The sequence below is a fragment of the Schistocerca americana genome, chromosome 2, assembly GCF_021461395.2.
Source record: "Schistocerca americana isolate TAMUIC-IGC-003095 chromosome 2, iqSchAmer2.1, whole genome shotgun sequence".
NCBI classification, from domain to species: Eukaryota; Metazoa; Arthropoda; class Insecta; order Orthoptera; family Acrididae; genus Schistocerca; species Schistocerca americana.
In genome coordinates, this window is record NC_060120.1 from 355,833,945 (window position 1) to 355,850,430 (window position 16,486).

The following is a 16,486-nucleotide window of genomic DNA, read 5'->3' on the forward strand; positions in this document are numbered from 1 at the left end:
ATACATGTAACAGACTGAACTGTGCCCAAAAGAAATCCACCAAAATGGCATTTCAGCATTGCTAAATGGGCATGTTGCAGCCATCTGTATTTGAACACAGCAACAGTGTCAAAGAGTTTGTGGGTCACATTATACATTCATTCATTCCACAATCTTCAACGAGCTCCAGATATATCACATTCGCTGTTGGAATGAAGATTTCTACTCGGCAGTTGTGGAGAGATATGTGGCTCTGCAGAGGTTTAACTACAGATTTCCTACAGAGAACCTTGCAGACTTCCAGGTTGCGAGGTGAAAGACTGGCAAAGGAGAGTCTGAAAAGCTTTAAGGGTGTTGCAGGAGAGGTTGTGTTGTGAAATAACAGTGCAGAAAGAAAATCGATGTGTTGTGCAATTTAAGAGTTATATAGCATTAAAGTTAACCAATCAGGTCATTGTGTGTGCAAATTCAACCACTTGCACATGCTAAATGCGCTAATGCAGTGAGTTACCATTTGTTCAAGTGCTCATTACCAGTTAAAATGTGCCATTTTTGGAAGTGCTAAGCTATATGAGTAAATGCTACATTTGTTCAGTTTGAGGAAACCAAGCAAAGAACATGTTTAGCGACCATCTTGGCAGACAGGTTGAACTTGCGTGTGCAATGACCTTATTAGCTAACTTCAGTGTTAAATAACTCAGAAATGGCACAACATGATAAATTTTTTTTATCAACAATTATTTCCAGCACAACCTCTCCTGAAATGCACTTACAAGCATTTCAGACTGTTTTTGACCACCCTGCATAGCAGCTGCACTGAAAGAGGGTTGTCCCTACACAGTATGTAGAAAAATTGCTGTTAAAACTGTTGTTTTACCAAGACAATTGCTGCCACTTACATGAGTCAGGCATCATGCCTTCAATATGCAGTTGCTCTTTCTCCATGCGATGTACCTTTTGCATTTCTTGCTTTTATGTCTTTTTTTTCCCAAAGGAAAAGAGAGAAGGTGAAGCAATAGCCCAGCATAGAGCCTGCACCTACTGTCATGTATTATTGATTTTCAAATGTTAAAAAACACAAGATGTATATCCTGTTTTTTGGTAAGAGAAGGGACTCACTCTCTGTTAATGAACAAAGGTAGACGCACATTATTTTAGAGCGTAATTGGTGGTACTCATTTTGATTGTGAGAATAAGTAAAAAGTCTGTATTTTTGATGTGTGTAGAAGAAATAATATAGTGGTATTTCACCAGTGATAAACTGAGTTTTTATTCCAAGTGGTACTGCAATATATAAAAATCCAATAAGCCCACCTGTGTACTTCGAGTTATTACAAAGATCCGATTACAAAACAAATGATGGACAAGGTCATGATTTTGTATGTGGATACGGCGATCAGATGTGGTATTATTAATTGGTAAGCATAAATCATCAACAACAGAAAGACTATTCTGTTTATGTGAAACTAATGTGAAAAGATTCTTTACCCATTTACAGGCATAGCTCAGCTTATTGTGCTTGTCTGACACACCGAAAAATTAATCTTGTTATTTACACATATCTAAACATTTATTATTTTTTTTGTATAATAAAGTGACGACCGCTACTGTATACTGTCAGAAAAAAGTATCTCTGTTTAGGGAGACAGTATATCCATATGAGAGCTGAATCCAGATGATACTGAGGCATATGATTCTGCACCTTTTTGCAAACAAATCAAGCGTTGCATGATTGCTACATTGACAATAAACCAAAGAAAATCTCCCTAAAATTTTACACTAAAGTCTGGTAGATAGTGCAGTTTCCCAACTCGTGAAAGGAGGCAGTTTTGGGCCTACTTCTCAAACTAGTGATTAACTTAATGGGTGTCAGTAGTGACTGAAGTGTTGCCTTTGTAAGCTGTGTAGGGAAGAATTAGGAACAAATGATCAGTCATTGTCAGGTCTGGATACTGAAACCAAACACCTTCCTAACCACTCTTACCAGGATTGAGGAAGTATCATTCCATCATTGACAATGTGACCCTTCGGGAGTTTGTTATACAAAAGGCTTTCCTGATACATTACTAGTAGAGACACGATTTAGTTGGAAGGTTTTGCAGGGAGACTTTCTTATGACACAATCATTAACGCTATAAATCATGAGGGCATCAGGTTGATATGATCAGGCTGGTCATAATGCCTAAAGAATTAACCTCACACACAGCTTTTGCACTGAGATTGGGAGCTATCACGTATAATCTGACAACTTTTAAGGGGTACAGCCATTGGTATTAGTATGACACAGTAAATCGCACCACTTAAGCATCGCTTATTCTCTGTAACTTTTCGAGCTGAGTGCATTTTATTTATTTTTTTTTTTTTATTTTTTTTTATTTTTAGTGAGGGCATTGTCTTGCTATTTTTATGTTCAACGATGCCCAAGCACTCCTGATCACACGCCAGTATGCGGGTAAAGTGTCATTGTTTGGGGTTCTCACAGATTGGTCGTGTGTAGATACGGTGCACCAAAATTATTTGAATAATTTTTTATAGTGATGGTTTATGAGTTTGGATGTGTTACATTGATAGATAGGGTAGCAGTGAACATTGATATGGTTTATTTGCAGAAGATGTGTGTAGTTACATATGAGATCAGGAGACATAACAGCATTGTTGTTGTCAGTAAGTAGCCTGCGAAAGTAGAATATATTTAAATGTTAATGTGAGCAGGGTTGAGTCTAGGCGTTGTTAGGAAGTAAAATGATCTGTATGCTTAACCTTTTACAGCAATATTTTTCCACATAAATTTGAGGAACTTTGATATTTTCTTTAAATACAGATACACATTTTTGTATAGGGCAACATGGTCAAATTTGCTTAGCAATAAACTGTTTTTTCTCTGTTAACAGTCTCATATTCAAAGTCTGATTGTTGCAGAATCAAAGTAAAATAGAGGGGAAGACAGATTATAGCCAGCATCTCAAAATGGCTCAGGTATATGGGTTTCTAGCTGTTCCAGAATCACTGGCATATCAAAGCACTGCTTGCCCATCCATGGAACAAATTTTCAGGAATTGTTCCAGGAAATGACACCTGGGTTCAGTACAAAGTGTGAGATAGTGTCAGTTGATGTGGGACAACTACCAACCAAAACCTAGGACTGTAACCAATTACTCCTTTGGTTACTAAAGAGGCCGAGGTTAATTCAGTTTATTGAAGTACAGGAGAAATTGCATTTCTTCATGTTCTGCAATTTTCCCTGATTGTGTCATGCTCAGCCTACTAATTAAAGTATGTGAAATCTTGAGGTCAGTGGAGTGAATGCATTGTATTTGGATTACAAAGTTCCTTATATGCTGTGACTGTGTGTGACCTTCAATCTGTACACTTTTTGCCAGCAGATAAAGTAATCCAGAATATCCATAATGGTCTCTTCCATGTACAAAAGTGGGGAATTGAGGTGTCATTCTAATGGGTACCGGGGCACCTAGGAATTAAGAGAAATTGATTAATAGATGTGGCAGCCAGGGAAGGAAGTTCTGAAAAATCTGTGGCTCAGTGTGCAGTGTGTCTTCATGCTTCCACATTGCTGTGGAATTAGGTGCAAATGAAACAAAAAAAGGGTTGCTACAACAAAGGGTGCTAAGCAATGGATAATAAACTGTAGTTATGGTATACATCCTTCTGGCTACTAGGATGGAATTAAATCCTTCTCACTTGTATATGTACAAGCCACAGTGTGATGGTACTTGGCTTCTTCCTCCAAGTAGAGGACCATCCATTGTGTGGTGCCTTTTGCGTACAGAACACAGTATACCATACTTTGTTTTATTTTAAGATAAGAGACCAGACAGTGCTTTACTTGTGGCTCTGTCTTGAAATTGTAGCTAACAATGGGGATTTTAGAATACTGTGCTAAATAGGAGTTTCACATTTTTTGGAAAGTGTGTGTGCATGCATGTGTACACACACACACACACACACACACACACACACACACACACAGAAAGAGAGAGAGAGAGAGAGAGAGAGAGAGAGAGAGAGAGAGAGAGAGAGAGAAGGGGGAGGGGGAGGGGTGTTAAATGGCAAAGTCAGAGACAGGGAAATTAGGCTGAAACCTTATATCTGTTTGTTGTTGTTGTTGTTGTTGTGGTAGCAGTCAGCCTGAAGACTGGTTTGATGCAGCTCTCCACACTACTATATCCTGTGCAAGCCTCTTCATCTTCGAATAACTACTGCAACCAACATCCTTCTGAATCTGCTTACTGTCTTTTTCTCTTGATCTCCCTCTACGATTTTTAGCCCTCACACTTTCCTCAGATACTAAATTCCTGATCCCTTGAAGTCTCAGAATGTGTTCTATCAACCAATCCCTTCTTTTAATTACATCTCACTGACTTGAATTTGACTGATTTGTCAGGCAATGCTCTGCCTATTGATTTTATATAATTTAAAGTATGCATAAGGGAACTGCCAGTCCCCTCATCCAAACACCCAACCACCATAATCTTGCCAATGTGGCAAAAGCCAAAGGATAAAGGTAATGCCGTAACACTAAATTGGCTTCTGTAGTGCAATAGAGCATTGACAGGTTCAGGAGTTGGTTGGAGAAACTGTTTCATTTACAAACAATCCCTTGCTTTTACCTAAACGCACCTATTTTAGAGTGTCTGACACCTGTGTTCTAAGAGGTTGTATAGTCTTCACAGAATGGATAAGCTCAGTAGAGAGAGGGCTGAATGTGGTGTTGCTATCCTTGTAAATGATGAATACCACGATTCATCTCTTCCTGTAAACGTTAAGTTTACAAACAACTGCTGTTTATAGCATGTGCTGAATAAAGTGATTATTTTAGTATTTAACTGCCCATAATGATTTTGTAGACAATAATACCCAACCTTGTCACACGATTGCACTGCCAGTTGGTGCTCTGTAGAGATGACTACTCAACGTTTGTTTTGTTACTCCATTACTTCCTCTTGATAGAAAGTATATGTTCTGAATAGGGACAAAACACACACCTCATCACTACTATGGATTAATCCTGTTACATTAATCTATTCTTGTGTTCACGCCAAAGTATTCTGGACAGCTGTGTGACGGACTTTCTCTACACAGAATAATTACAGTTTTCCAATTGACGATTGGTGTTAAGACCTGTAGAGGCTATCTGGTGAGAACTACAGTCTTTTGAGTGATGAGGGCTGAATGCCACTGTATAATTAATAAGAGCAAAAGGAGTGTGTGGCAACAGTTTTTGGACTCCTTATCAATTCTGCCAGTAAACTAACAGATGTGTGGAACATATTTAAGATGTGCACTAATAAATATTGAGATGGCCTGGATGCACTATTAAATATTGATGTCCTGTCCTCGACTGGTCACATACTCTCTTACTTGATGTGGATAATTGAATGCCCCTGTCTCTTCAATAACCCACAGAGCCCAGATGGTGTATTCTGGATGTGATAAGACATTATACTCTTTCTTCAGATGTATTAAAAATTAATATTCTTCAAATGGCTTTTTTGTTAATGTATATGACCATGTTAATCAGTGGGAAAACACCTCGTGAAAATTTCTTCATAATTAATTTATATTTTCCTTAATAGGAAATAGATTCCAGATACTGCTAGTGTATATAACAAGATCATCCTGCTTAATTGAGAGGGAACTGTCTTTAAAATTTCAAATAAATCATTGTCGTCGTGTAAGAATTGCTTTTCTGTTTCACTAAACAGTGACACATCACATCAATAAAATTCAATTGGCCAAAGATACTCTTTAACAGCTGTACTGCATTTCCTTCTTCAGTGTCAGTTAATATCTGTGATTAAGATTAAAATTTGTTATTCTTTAAAAATCCCATGTCCACTTTCCTATCACACACCTCTAATCTGACATAGTTAATAAGTAAGCTTCACAGGTTCTATCGCTGTACATTCGTGTAACCATATTAGTCTGGTATTACTACTGAGTTACTACCAAAATCAAATTTACGCATTAGAAATTAAATAAACTAGTTCACTGTATTGTTCACATTTAGTCACTTTAGAAAAGTTAAGATTTTCAGTACTCTTTTAACTTTCCAAACTACACTTCAGCCACTTTTCGTAAAATTGGTAACACTTTCAATATAGGTTCTGAGTTTATCATATTTCAAAATTAAGTTGCTTACTAATAACTCCAAAACAGTGTTTGTTAATAATTGAAGACCTATTGTTCCTTCAGATGCATCAGATATTGACTTTCAAACATTTTCTCCAAGTAAGTCCAACTTCAGTAACTTTCGTATAGCTTGTTGGTACAATTAGTATGCTCTTCAATAGACTTATTTGAATAACACTCTTTTTTATTTACAAGACATCAACATGACATACAATGCTCATACAAACTTAAGACCTTCTTGCGAACTAATACATTTTCACAAATTCATGTTAAACATCAAGTTTACAATAATACATAAAGGTGATGTTGACAGTGAGGACGCGATGTTCTCGCTGTTGCGGACCATCAGCACTCTTGTGGTTAGGGGCCTGCTCTGCTGATTTGCTGCGTAGGTTGAACACTGATGAATCACTGCCAAGATCTCCACTCTTTGGTATGAATTATACAGAAAAACAACGTTTTAATACACAAATCATATAAAAAAGACACAATTAAATCATATGCTTTCGTGGCCTATTTGATGTCGCTCAGGTAGAAAATAACAGTTTTGCTCACTAAAAAGTGAGCTTGATAAGATGTAAAGGATAACTGGAGGACTGACCAGCTAGAGAGACAATGAGAGGATCAGTGTGGAACATTCCACTCAAATCAACTCCATTGGCAGCTGGGATCTGACTTTCATACGATACTGAGTGTTGGTTGACATGGAAGTTGGGACTTGTGTTATACCACTGCTAAAGTGTACACTGTCCTTCATATGAGAGTTGGACTTGGAACTGCCTCTAGCATGTTACACTGTACTTGGCCATGATAAAATCCATTAGGCGACAGTTCGCATGAAATGATAAGCATATTTTTCTTTAAATTTTTAACTGAATATGGGCGACATGAAAATTTCCTATCTCAAGGAAGAACAGTTTAATTCCCTTGTTTAGTGGATGTTAATCAAAAGCTTCAGGACCTATCGTGCACAACATTTTTGATAACCAAGCCTATCAGTTAAAAGTTCATCCAACACTGCCTGTGATACCTGACGGAAACTGGTTGATAATTTTGGAATTGTGAACCAATGATTTTCCCTGATTCTGTTGTTCATCTTTGCGACAAGTTCATATATCATAACAGATGATCATCTGCTTCTTTGTTCATTGTGGATGTTCAACTTACTTTCTGAAATAGATGGCACCACTTTCTTACAGCTCTCTCTCTCTCTCTCTCTCTCTCTCTCTCTCTCTCTCTCTCTCTCATATAATATTCACTCTGTGTACAGCACAAAGTCCACTGTGAATGCATATGCTTTCACATTATTCACGCCAGAAAATGGATTATAATACTAATTCACGAGCAGCAGGATTTTCAATGACAGGGGCCATTTTGATTTACAGATATGGGCAAGCAACAGTTCAGTAATCTTTCTGCAAAATTGACAGAGCTGGACAACACAGCTATTCTGAAATCACCCCACTACATCTCTCCTCCATATATGAGATAGTTTCATAATTTACTTTGCTGGACAGCCATTGTAGTTAGACAGTTTGTGGCTTAAACAGACCCTCACACACAAGGGTATTTAGATCTAATCTCATTTCCAGCCTCGATACTGAGTGAGGGTGGTAGTGTAAATCATTAAGTAATGCTTTGCAACCGTTTCCTTAGCTTCATGACTACATAGTATCAAATGATTGATAAGCAAAAAACACACTTCACCTTGCTTCTTAATTATTAGTAATACTGTTTACTGCAATTGATAACACCACATGGATATTAATTTGAGTTACTTATTAGAAACTACTGTATCCAGCCCACCCCATTCAGTATTTAGGGTGCTGAGAGCATTGCAGTAAAACAGTAGATATTTGACCACAGTGCAGAATACAATGTAGGTGGTTTCTAATTCTGATGTGTTTTTTTTTGTTCTTGTTTAGAATATTCCAGTTTTGTACTAAAAGTATTAGTTGTGTACTCTACCTTTATAACTGTAAACTTTGAAGAAGCAACTTGAATAATTACATGAATATATTTCAGGAGATAATCCACAGATTTGGTAGTGTAGCATCGGACTACACTGAGCAACTTTCTCTGTGGGCTGACACAGATTACTATGAAGAAAATGTCATCCGCATTCAACTTCCTTACACAGCACCACCTGCACCAACAGGTCTTACACCAGAGCAACAACGTGAACGCCGAAAGGAGCTGGCCCGTAGACTCACAGAGATAAACGCTAGAAAGCGTGAAGAGAGGGTATGTAATGGAAATTACTGTAAATAACGTTGGAAGCTGTTGATTTCAAGCAAAGTTTTGAAATTCTTGCATTTATTTTCTGTGTGTTTTTATCTGATTCTGCATGAAAGTGAAACATTATTAAAGTTAATGTTCAGAGAGGTTTTTCCTGTTGCCATTGATGTAGCCCATCACCTGTTTAATGGGTAGTTCACATGCACGCATCTCTTCCTCAGCAGGTAATATGCACAAGCGCACCCTGGCACGATGGTGCTGTGTATTTTTCTAAAACATAAAAGTTTTCATTTTTGAATTTAAATTGATGATGGTTGGGAATGAATAAAATATATTACAGGAGTTAATGATATTTATTTTCACAATATTACCAGTCGTCTTCAGTGTGAAACATTTTAAAGCAAGGTACTGCACACAAGGAAACTGCGCATTCTGTGTACTAGATGAAGGCTCTTTGCGAAGGCCTTTTGCCATGCACACCACAGATCTCCTTGTCAGTCTTCTCTTCGTTGTGGGTGGCAGAAGGTATGGAAAATGCCTCGCTGTAAGGTGTGTTGCTTTCGGTGTTCTAGGTGGGTGTCCTACTGATCTCTCTTGTTGTGGTGAATATAAGGCTAACTGTTCGCCAAGACTAATCATGAAGCTCATTTGCTGTGTTTGCCACCATGCTTCTTGTGCATTGAAGTATACAACCTCCAACAAGTGGTGGAATACCTTCTGATAATATTTTTCCAGCCTGCTCCTGGCCATCTGGTAGCTGTAGCCGTGCAACTCTCAGTTGCACCTATCCATACCTCCTATATTCTTGTTGTAATCAGTGACAACGTGTGGCTTTTGAACGATTCCCTACTTGAGTTTACATTTAAGAATGTATCATCATGGAAGGCGCAGAGCGTAACATCTTGTTAACTGCATCTTCCATCGGCTCTCGGTAGAACAACACTATAAAAAATGAAAAGCACTAGTTTGCTTTTGTTCTACAGTATTACTTGTATTGTGTTAACAGGTTTTCGGCTTACAAGGCCATCTTCAGACATTTACTGAGTATTGTCATCAAAGAAGTTACAGTGTTTATAAACAACACTGGAACAGAAGTTACACATCCACATTGAAGCAGAAACATACAGTAAGTAACTTCTTTGACAGTGTGGTGGCAATGCAATGTAAAAAAGAAAAAAGTGAACAGTAAATGAATAAAAATAAAAAGGGAATAGACAGGGAAAAACTAACACAAAATAGGAACAGCATGCCTACATAAGTTTCTATTAATGAACAAAACTAATAAAATAAAATAAAATTAGTACTTGAGAAGGCTGGTTAAGGTGGTATAAAATGTGGAGAGTGATAAACAAACCAATTAAAAGAAGAAATAATTCAGTGTAACTACAGAATATATAAGGAACTTAAGCGATATCAGTAAGATAAACAGAAAAGAATAAATGCAGGAAAATGGAGGAGTGTGAGGGAACATACTTTAAATGCAATCTTTGAGAGTGTGTAGTACTGCATTTTAAAAGAGAAAAAAAAAGACTGAACAATACACAAATATAAAAGGAGCAAACAGGAAAAACATTGACATTATACTCAAGATAGTAATTATGTAACTGCTGTTTATTTATTGCAAACTGTTATATAATCACTGTTTTGAGTATAGTGTTAATGTTTTTCCTGTTTCCTCCTTTTGTATTTGTGTATTGTTCAGTCTTTTTTTCCTTTTAAAATGCAGTACTACCACACTCTCAAAGATTGCATTTACAGTATGTTCCCTCACACTGCTCCATTTTGCCGCGTTTATTCTTTTCTGTGTATCTTATTGATATTGCTTAAGTTCCCTATATATTCTTTAGTTACATTGATAATTCTTTCTTCTTTTAATTGGTTTTTTATATCATTCTCCACATTTTATACCACTGAAGTAGCCTTCTCAAGTACTAATTTTATTTTATTTTATTAGTTTTGTTTATTAATGTAGACATGCTGTTCCTATTTTGTGTTAGTTTCTCCCTGTCTACTCCCTTTTTATTTTTTTATTTACTGTTCAATTTTTTTACTTTTTACATGCATTACCACCACACTGTCAATGATGTTACTTGCTGTATGTTTCTGCTTCAGTGTTGGTGTCTAACATCTGTTTCAGTGTTGTTTACAAACATTGTAACTTCTTTGGTGACAATACTCCGTAAATGTCTGAAGATGGTCCTGTAGGCCAAAAACCAGTTAACGCAATAAAAGTAATACTGTAGAACAAAAGCAAACTAGTACTTTTCATTTATTATAACACCATCTCTTTTTGTCCTTCCATTTCATTGCCATCTGTTTGCCTCTGTACCCTGTTATGTCCTCTTCTACCTTAAATTTTTCCTTTTTTACAGTGTCAGGGAACCCTTTTCTGTCTTGCCGCATTGTGCTGACAATGTCGGTGTTATTGCAGGATAGTTTGTCCACCAAATCTGGACTGGTGTACCAGTTGCCCTTCTGGATAGTGGCTACCATAATTAATGTCCTTTCGAGTGTAAACAATAAAGTCCCATACATACCTAGAGCTGCTTTTATAGAATTAGGGAATTTGATGCCAAATCTGTTGCATTCTGACGGAATAAATTGCGCCCATCCAAGCCATGCTTTCCAGAGCAACAGTGATTTGAAAATTGTGATGTACGTTTATGGCACATATACTGATCTGAAACTACACTGCAGGTGCTCCATAAACAGGTGAATTTTGAATAGTTTTCTGCTGACAGTGCCTAGTGGATTGTATGAGATATTGTCAGCAAAGTGGACGAATTCCAATAAAAGGTGAAACTGGTTTTCGCTAATCAGTTTCCTGAAAAAAGGCGTGTGAACTGGTTCTCTCTTTGAAAAGTACATCTTGTGTTCTGATATGTAAAGAATTTCTTGAAGTATGAGCATTCCAAAAAGTGTTTTTACATCGTCCCTTGTAGTATCCTGCCAACTGTGAACCTCGGAGTGTGCTGCTTAATTCTGATGAGAAGCTATAAACTATGTTCATGTAAGTTCATCTATTCCACTATTACTTTGCACAAAGCATAATCCACAAAACACACAAGACTCCTTATCACATCATTTTTTTTTTGAGGGCTCAACTGTACCACTACCAACACTGAACAAATATTGATCACAAATTGAACTATCATGTACAAATAGCCAATGTACCATCTGCTACAGTAGTGTCTTGTCGTCAAATGTTTCTGAATCGAAGTTACTTTCATTAGCCTCAACATCCATATCTTGAAAATTTCCAGAACTCTCACTGAAATTATTGTCACTTTGTAAAAGCAACTGCTCTGTCTCCAAGTATTGCCCGAAGAGAACTGCCATCTAGTGAACGAAGCTCAACTAATACCACAGTTTCAAGAACAGACTGATAACTCATAATTCTCACTAGCTACTTGCTACATAATGCAGAGGACAAATATAACTGTAAAATACACTATGAATTAGCAGAGAGTGGACAGATATATTCGTCACGCCAATTTAGAGGGTTAACAAAATCATGAACAATATGAAAGCATGCAACTTAATTTTAACTCCAGTTAATTTTTATTTGCCTGATACTACATTCTTTGCCTCTCGTCTAACATGTACAGCACTTTAATGCTATTTCTTGTGTGAAGACTTCTTATACTGCTGGAATGGAAGAACATGCCTGTACAAAGTAGTGTATGTAATTACTCCTTACCTCTTGTTTGTGCAAAAGTCAAACAAATAAAAAATATTTATTGTCATATTCTGCATCATGATAGTTTGCTATGTTAACGTTCACTAATTAAATGAACTGTATGAAATACCAAACCTTTACTTTTTTCTGCTGCACAAACTGACATAATGATTGAAATGATAAAAAAACACATTTTAACAGCTGATTAGTTTCTTGTTTTGATTGAGATTTTGTTATTTGCCGCATTCATTTATCCTGTGCGTTTTCTTTCTCGTTCCACTATCAGTTCCTTAGTGGATCACAGTTTACATTTGTAAGCTGTTGCTGATACTATATTTTCTTCTGTTGAGATCAATAACTGCAAGATACATTCACAAAGTGTACAATAATATTTTTTGTTTATTTGGTTGATGTTAAAACTTAATTCTTTTGAGATCAGTGAGTTTTTTGTACCGTTGGAAAGAGGAATAAAACTGAGAGAATGTGTGAATGACAGGAATACCAGTTGTTTTAGAGCCAAGCCAATCCCGGTGTTTGTTTGGACATAATCACACCTAAGATTAAGAACGAGGAGAATTGATTTCATACATCGAATATCTTAGAGTGCATTTTGCCTGAAATATTACTGGCTGTGTCCGGATTTATTTGAACTGTTTGGTTCTCTCTTCTCTCACCACAGTCTACTGTTTTTGTTTGTCTTCCTCATTTCTGCATCTACATAGATATTCCAGGATGCTGTACACAGTGTGGCAAAAGGTACTTCATACCAGTATTAGCAGATGTCCAGATTTTTGCTTATTCCCGCCTTCTGTTACTCTATGTGCTCCCATGCCTTTTCTCTGTGCCTCTCCTCCTCCTCACTCCTCTCTCTGTGTGTTTCCTACTAACCAATCTCTCTGTAAATCTCCTCTTCACACTCCTTTCACTGTCCGTCTCCTTCTCATTCGCCTCTTTGTCAGTCTCTTACTTCCTCCACCCTACCTGTTCACCACCTACTCCCTCTCTTTGTATTCATATCCTCCTCTCCCATCACTGCCCATCTCCTCCCCCTCCCTCTCTGTGCACATCTCCTCCCCCTCCTCCGGGTTTGGTCCATTTCCAACTCACTCCTTGTCTAGGTCCATCTGCATCTCACCGCCTTTCTCAGTCCGTCTCCACCTCCCCCCCCCCCCCCCAGCTTGGTCCGACGCTCACATTGCCACCTCCCCCCCCCCCCCCCCCCAGCTTGGTCCGACGCTCACATTGCCACCTCCCCCATCTAGGTCCGTAGGTCTGACACCCTGTCCCCCCCCCTCCCCCCGTCTCAGTCCGATGCCCCCATCGCCCCCTCCTTGTCTCGGTCTGACACCACATTCCACCCACCGTCTCGGCCCGTCGCCCGCCCCCCGTCTGTCTCGGCCCGTCGCCCGCCCCCCGTCTGTCTCGGCCCGTCGCCCGCCCCCCGTCTGTCTCGGCCCGTCGCCCGCCCCCCGTCTGTCTCGGCCCGTCGCCCGCCCCCCGTCTGTCTCGGCCCGTCGCCCGCCCCCCGTCTGTCTCGGCCCGTCGCCCGCCCCCCGTCTGTCTCGGCCCGTCGCCCGCCCCCCGTCTGTCTCGGCCCGTCGCCCGCCCCCCGTCTGTCTCGGCCCGTCGCCCGCCCCCCGTCTGTCTCGGCCCGTCGCCCGCCCCCCGTCTGTCTCGGCCCGTCGCCCGCCCCCCGTCTGTCTCGGCCCGTCGCCCGCCCCCCGTCTGTCTCGGCCCGTCGCCCGCCCCCCGTCTGTCTCGGCCCGTCGCCCGCCCCCCGTCTGTCTCGGCCCGTCGCCCGCCCCCCGTCTGTCTCGGCCCGTCGCCCGCCCCCCGTCTGTCTCGGCCCGTCGCCCGCCCCCCGTCTGTCTCGGCCCGTCGCCCGCCCCCCGTCTGTCTCGGCCCGTCGCCCGCCCCCCGTCTGTCTCGGCCCGTCGCCCGCCGCCCGTCTGTCTCGGCCCGTCGCCCGCCGCCCGTCTGTCTCGGCCCGTCGCCCGCCGCCCGTCTGTCTCGGCCCGTCGCCCGCCGCCCGTCTGTCTCGGCCCGTCGCCCGCCGCCCGTCTGTCTCGGCCCGTCGCCCGCCGCCCGTCTGTCTCGGCCCGTCGCCCGCCGCCCGTCTGTCTCGGCCCGTCGCCCGCCGCCCGTCTGTCTCGGCCCGTCGCCCGCCGCCCGTCTGTCTCGGCCCGCCGCCCGCCGCCCGTCTGTCTCGGCCCGTCGCCCGCCCCCCGTCTGTCTCGGCCCGTCGCCCGCCCCCCGTCTGTCTCGGCCCGTCGCCCGCCCCCCGTCTGTCTCGGCCCGTCGCCCGCCCCCCGTCTGTCTCGGCCCGTCGCCCGCCCCCCCGTCTGTCTCGGCCCGTCGCCCGCCCCCCCGTCTGTCTCGGCCCGTCGCCCGCCCCCCGTCTGTCTCGGCCCGTCGCCCGCCCCCCGTCTGTCTCGGCCCGTCGCCCGCCCCCCGTCTGTCTCGGCCCGTCGCCCGCCCCCCGTCTGTCTCGGCCCGTCGCCCGCCCCCCGTCTGTCTCGGCCCGTCGCCCGCCCCCCGTCTGTCTCGGCCCGTCGCCCGCCCCCCGTCTGTCTCGGCCCGTCGCCCGCCCCCCCGTCTGTCTCGGCCCGTCGCCCGCCCCCCCGTCTGTCTCGGCCCGTCGCCCGCCCCCCCGTCTGTCTCGGCCCGTCGCCCGCCCCCCGTCTGTCTCGGCCCGTCGCCCGCACCCCGTCTGTCTCGGCCCGTCGCCCGCCCCCCGTCTGTCTCGGCCCGTCGCCCGCCCCCCGTCTGTCTCGGCCCGTCGCCCGCCCCCGTCTGTCTCGGCCCGTCGCCCGCCCCCCGTCTGTCTCGGCCCGTCGCCCGCCCCCCCGTCTGTCTCGGCCCGTCGCCCGCCCCCCCGTCTGTCTCGGCCCGTCGCCCGCCCCCCCGTCTGTCTCGGCCCGGCGCCCGCCCCCCGTCTGTCTCGGCCCGGCGCCCGCCCCCCGTCTGTCTCGGCCCGGCGCCCGCCCCCCCGTCTGTCTCGGGCCGTCGCCCGCCCCCCCGTCTGTCTCGGGCCGTCGCCCGCCCCCCCGTCTGTCTCGGGCCGTCGCCCGCCCCCCCGTCTGTCTCGGGCCGTCGCCCGCCCCCCCGTCTGTCTCGGGCCGTCGCCCGCCCCCCCGTCTGTCTCGGGCCGTCGCCCGCCCCCCCGTCTGTCTCGGGCCGTCGCCCGCCCCCCCCGTCTGTCTCGGGCCGTCGCCCGCCCCCCCCGTCTGTCTCGGGCCGTCGCCCGCCCCCCCCGTCTGTCTCGGGCCGTCGCCCGCCCCCCCCGTCTGTCTCGGGCCGTCGCCCGCCCCCCCCCTCTGTCTCGGGCCGTCGCCCGCCCCCCCCCCTCTGTCTCGGGCCGTCGCCCGCCCCCCCCTCTGTCTCGGGCCGTCGCCCGCCCCCCCCATCTGTCTCGGGCCGTCGCCCGCCCCCCCCCCTCTGTCTCGGGCCTTCGCCCGCCCCCCCCCCTCTGTCTCGGGCCTTCGCCCGCCCCCCCCCCTCTGTCTCGGGCCGTCGCCCGCCCCCCCCCTCTGTCTCGGGCCGTCGCCCGCCCCCCCTCTGTCTTTGTCCATCTCCTTTCGAGTGCTACCTGCAAAATTCACCTATCACGCAGGGTAGCAAGGATGTCTGCAGTTACCAGTCCTTTTCAGCAAGAAGGAGACAGTGGCAGTGAGAGGTGACAGTAGTAGTAGGAAAAAATGAGTGAGACTGACTGTGAGACAGGAGACAGTGGCAGATGGAGAGACACAAAGAAATAATGGCAATAAGTTAGGCTGACTGAGTGAGAATGGTCAAGTGGGAATGGGTGGATATGAGTGACTTATAGCTATGGACTAGTGGATAGTGAGCAAGTTACAGTTAGGGGAGCTTGTGGGAGTGAGAGGTGCATTACATGTTAAGAAAGAGTGCAAATATGTTCACATGTCAAAATTTTTAGGAAAACTTGTACAGATGCTGGCTGAGGAAGGTAGAATGAGGCAGCTGGTCCTCACTTTTCAGTCAGAGTCTTTTAAATAGGAGCATATTCGTCTTTTTTTGTGCCCCGAGAGCATTTTTTTGCTGGTGTGTGTGTGTGTGTGTGTGTGTGTGTGTGTGTGTGTGTGTGTGTGTGTGTGTGTGTGTGTGTGAGAGAGAGAGAGAGAGAGAGAGAGAGAGAGAGAGAGAGAGAGAGAGAGAGAGAGAGGGATTACATTTGTGTCTTGAGCAAAAGTGGCCAGGGTGGGGGGGGGGAGGGGGGGACTGAGGATTTCTATCATGTGTACAAAATGGTACATTCCTAGTAGCTCAATTTATTTCGTGTTATCTGTCATGCTTACTTGATAAGGCGTCCAAAATCTTGAGTCATTTAGTAGAGTGGATCTCACTATTATCTTACATGTGATTTTCCTTACAGTTACATTGTACATTCCCCATATCCTCGTAGTTCCCCATGAGTGATGG

The 16,486-nt window shown here is 44.1% G+C and overlaps 1 protein-coding gene across 2 annotated transcripts in view; it reads left to right on the plus strand.

The window, feature by feature from the left end:
* Positions 1 to 16,486, plus strand: part of LOC124594780 (actin-related protein 5) — a 207,769-nt gene that overhangs the window by 64,508 nt on the left and 126,775 nt on the right. For both annotated transcript variants that reach the window (XM_047133186.1, XM_047133187.1), the window contains exon 5: positions 8,155 to 8,373. In XM_047133186.1, the coding sequence (XP_046989142.1) occupies positions 8,155 to 8,373 (219 nt within the window). The remainder of the gene's footprint in view (positions 1 to 8,154; positions 8,374 to 16,486) is intronic.